General features: G+C 36.7%; 1 protein-coding gene across 1 annotated transcript in view; it reads left to right on the forward strand.

The window, feature by feature from the left end:
* The window catches only part of RGSL1 (regulator of G-protein signaling like 1), a 45527-nt gene that overhangs the window by 29456 nt on the left and 11741 nt on the right, over positions 1-4330 (forward strand). Inside the window, exon 15 of the mRNA XM_004688148.1 lies at positions 3354-3528. Within this exon, the coding sequence (XP_004688205.1) occupies positions 3354-3528 (175 nt within the window). The remainder of the gene's footprint in view (positions 1-3353; positions 3529-4330) is intronic.

The following is a 4330-nucleotide window of genomic DNA, read 5'->3' on the forward strand; positions in this document are numbered from 1 at the left end:
GCGGAGATGGAGACAGTGTGTACCAGGCTGTTTTCTCAGCAACTGCTGTTTAATTAACTCCCTTTTCCTTGGAATGCAAGACAAACCTGTCAAACAAAGGAAGAGATACTGCAAGGAATAGAGAAAGGCAAACTTGTTCATGGTTATCTGAGACACCAATCCAGTCATAAAGGAGACAAAGTTGTCAAACATGGGGTAAAGACAAACTTGTTCTGAGAAATAAAGTGAATGAATGGAAGACAAGAATTGAACCTTTAAGAATCAATGAACATGCAAGATGTAAAAGAACTATAGAAAAGGCTAAAACATTTTAGAGAAAGCTATGGAAGAAGAATAGAGCAAATGGAGAGAAGTTCCACATTCTCCAATTATCTAGCAGTTTATTCCCAATTTTTAATTACTTTAAAAAATTGTTCTTATTAAACTATAATTTATATAATTCAATCAATTTTAAGTGTGCAATTTGATGTCTTGACAAATGTGATCACCTCAGTAGTCACAAACTAAAGTAGTCCCATTACCACAAAAAAATTCTCTCATTTGAATCAGCACCCTTCCCCTTTCACCACCATTCTCTGCTTTCTATCTCTATACTTAATCTTTTCTGGAATTTAATATAAACAAAGTATGCTTTGTTAATCTTTCATGTCTGGCTTCTTTTACAAAGTATAGTGATTTTGAAATTCAGCTGCACTGTGGTGTGTACCCAGAGTTCATTTCTTTAGAATAGTCTTACAGATTAATGTATCGTGATATGCTTATCCATTCATGAATTGATGGACATGTGGGTTGTTTCCAGTCTACAGCTATTAAGGCTCAAGTTACTATGAATATTCAAGTACAAACCTTTGTGTAAGTCTTCTCTTGGATGGAATTTCCAAGGAGTGGAATGATTTAACATGTGGTAAGGGCTTGCTAACTTCATAAGAAACTACCAAAGGCTAGGTCATTTTTGCATTTATACCACCAATTTAACAAAGGTTCAGTTGCTCCACATTCTTGCCAAACTTTGTATAATTCTAGTCTTTTTAATTTTAGCTATTTTTGAGAGTATGTAATTGTGTCTCACTATCAATTGACTAATGATAGTAAGCATCTTTTCAAGTGTTTACTTGCTACTCATCTATTTTTTGATAAGTTGTTTTTTCAAAGTCTCTGCCTTGTATAAAAAGTGGATTGTCACTTCATGTGGAGGCATAAGAAGGCTTACTATAATCTAGATATATTCTTTGATCTCTATATATTTTGCAAACATTTTCTCCCAGTTGATAACTTGCCTTTTCATTTTCTTTGAAGAGCAGAATTTTTTCATTTGATTTTTAATCAATTTTTCTTCTATAGTGTGCATCTTATGTCCTGTTATGAATCTTTTCCTAACCCATTTTAATAAGATTTGACTTAAGAAGTTTTATCATTAAAAAGATAATTAGGTCTATATTCTTCTGATACATGTCTATATACTAATACTGCGATCACTCTGGTTTTATAGTTAATATTATAAATAGGTAGTGTTTTCTTTCTTAAATTAGTGACATGCTCCAAATTTTGATGTTACATTTTAATTTACATTCAGTAAAATTTTTTTTTTCAATTGTCTCCTTAATACCTTATTCGACCTATGTTTATTTAAATATATGCAGTTCTGTGCCCTCCCTGGTGGCGCAACGAGTTAAGGTGCAGCACTGCAGGCTAGCAGCAGCCGCGTCAGTGTGAGTTCAATCCCCAGCCCCGGAGATGGCTGAACCCACATGGCATAGCAGAACTCTCCTGTTTCACCTGCTGCTCCCCTCAGCAGTATACTTCGATCTGCCTGTTCTGCTCCCCACTCTGTCTGTGGTGAAGCCTCTCGCCACCCCTGAGCCTCTGGCCTGTATCCCAGTTCTGTATGAACAAATAAATAAATCTTTAAAAAAAGAGATACCTGCTTCTCTATGTTTATAGCAGCACTATTTACAATAGGTAGGACTTGGAAATAACCCAAATGCCCAAATGACTGGATTAAGAGGATATGGTATATATACACAATGGAATACTATTCAGCAATCAAAAAAAGGCAAACATATAACCATTTGCAGCAACATGGATGGAGCTGGAAGGGATCATGACCAATGAAATAAGCCAAAAGGAAAAAGAAAAATATTGGATGGATTTTCACTTACAGGAGGAATGTAGGGGAACCAAATAAGAGCCCAGGAAAAAAATAATAAATTTAAAAACAAAATTAACTGGCAACTATTAATCAGAGATGCTCCACAGGGGAGGGGGAGAGAGAGGGACCAAAACAGAGGAGGGAATGTATTCACATACAAGGGACTATGGTGAAAGTGCATGGTGAACTAGTGGTTGGAATTTTGCGAGGGACTACACTTGAGGAAGCATGCATTGTACAAAAAGGAAGAATGGTGTAATATAGATAAAAAATTAAAGTAAATTTAACAAATAAACATAAGCTATTTGATACTTGCAAGTATTTGTGGATTTACCAGCTTTCCTTCCTCCTCTCCTCCCTTCTGCTGCCCTCCCTGTAGCCCTTGCTTTCTTATTTAATTCTATTGTAGTTAGAGAATGTGTTTCATATGACCTAGATCCTTCTAAACTTAATTTTATGAACCAAAGTCCGGTCTGTCTTGACAAATATTTCATGTGCACTTAGAAGCAATTCATATTTTGTTCGTACAGTGTTCTGTAAGTTAGGTTATGTTGACTATTAATGGTCAAGTCTACGATAGCTTTGTTGATTTTCTCCTTGTTCTACCTGTTTTTCAAAGAAGATGTGGAAATATGCAACTAATTGTGGACATAGTACTCAGTTGATATATGTGTGTGTGTGCACGTATGTCTTTATTTTGGTTTGTGTAGGACTCTACCATTTGAGCAGAGAGCTCTGCCAGCAGCCTTCAAAGCTAAGTAAAAAGCTGCACCCAGTGCAAGGAGTGTCTATGGCATAGGTCACCAAACAGGTCCTCTCTTACAGTTTCCTCTCTTCTTTTCAGTTACACCTAAATGGAAGGCTTCAGACTTCAGAGTGATTTGAGAAACTAGACTTGTTTTTTCTTTAATATTTGTTTATTTATGCATACAGAACTGGGGTACTGGCCAGAGGTGTGGTGGATGAGAGGATTCACCAAAGACAGAGTGGGGAACAGAACAGGCCGACTGACAAGTACACTGCTGAGGGGAGTAGAGGGTGGGTCAGGAAAGGTCTGCCACGCCATGTGGGTCAGCTCCCGGCTGGGGATCAAACTCATGCTTTAGTGGCTTTGGAGAGCTTCATAATATGGTGCTTTAACCCGTTAAGCCACAAGGGAGAGCCAGATATACTAGATTTTAATGCCCGCCTCTTTCTCTCTTAGATTACCCCAGCTCACCAAACGTCTCAGGACGTCAGACTACAGTTTCCACAAATATCCGTGCTTCAGAGTACGAGAATGGCGAAATAACCCTTGTGAAGCGCCGAATTTTTGGCCATAAAATTATCATTGTCAACTTTTTAATCAATGATATATATTTCTTTTCAGAAATGGAGAAGTAAGTTTCACATTTCACCTTTCCCTTGTGACTCTCTGTTTAGTACTCGCAGTGGAGATGAATGGCCCTTAAGTGGTGAGATTTCTGTCCTGCCAGGCAGGTGTCCCTATGGGACCCCCCACACACTGTCACTAGGTCATGTCCTTCTCCTGCCAGTTGGCTCCTACAAGCTCCTGTCTTCCCAGTCGGAACTTCCCAAGTTCCCAAAACTGAAATTCACTTACTTCAACTCAGGAAGTGGAGCACTTTATTTCCTGTTATTTACTAACGTAATGGAAATCCTCTTATATAGCACACTTGGGCCAATAGTTCTTTGAATAATTATAATAATAAAATAGTGTGTGAGTGTACAAGAGACATTTTTAAGTTAAAATATATTACTGTACATTCACTCATCTGTCAAACTTTTGATGTAAAATCAAAACCATCTTACCAATTAGGAGTCCATATAGTTTTCTATATAAATTATACCCAAAAGTCTATACATTAATTCTAATTTTGCTGTCTTTAAAGTACAGTACTGGAAATAAATCTAACCCTCTGGATTTTTATACCATTATATATATATAATGGTATAAATTATATATATGTATAATTATATATATATATATTTAATTTCCTCACTCCACCTAACCCAATAACATTTTTAAATAGAAGTTTAAATCTATAACCTTCAAAGCATATACAGTAATATTAAACAGTTTATCTCAATTTTTTTTTAAAGATTTATTTTTTTGTGCATACAGAACTGGGGTACAGGCCAGAGGCTCAGGGGCGGTGAGAGGCTTCACCAGAGACAGAG

This window comes from Condylura cristata, unplaced genomic scaffold, assembly GCF_000260355.1.
Source record: "Condylura cristata isolate star-nosed mole 26May11 unplaced genomic scaffold, ConCri1.0 scaffold00024, whole genome shotgun sequence".
Classification (NCBI taxonomy): Eukaryota; Metazoa; Chordata; class Mammalia; order Eulipotyphla; family Talpidae; genus Condylura; species Condylura cristata.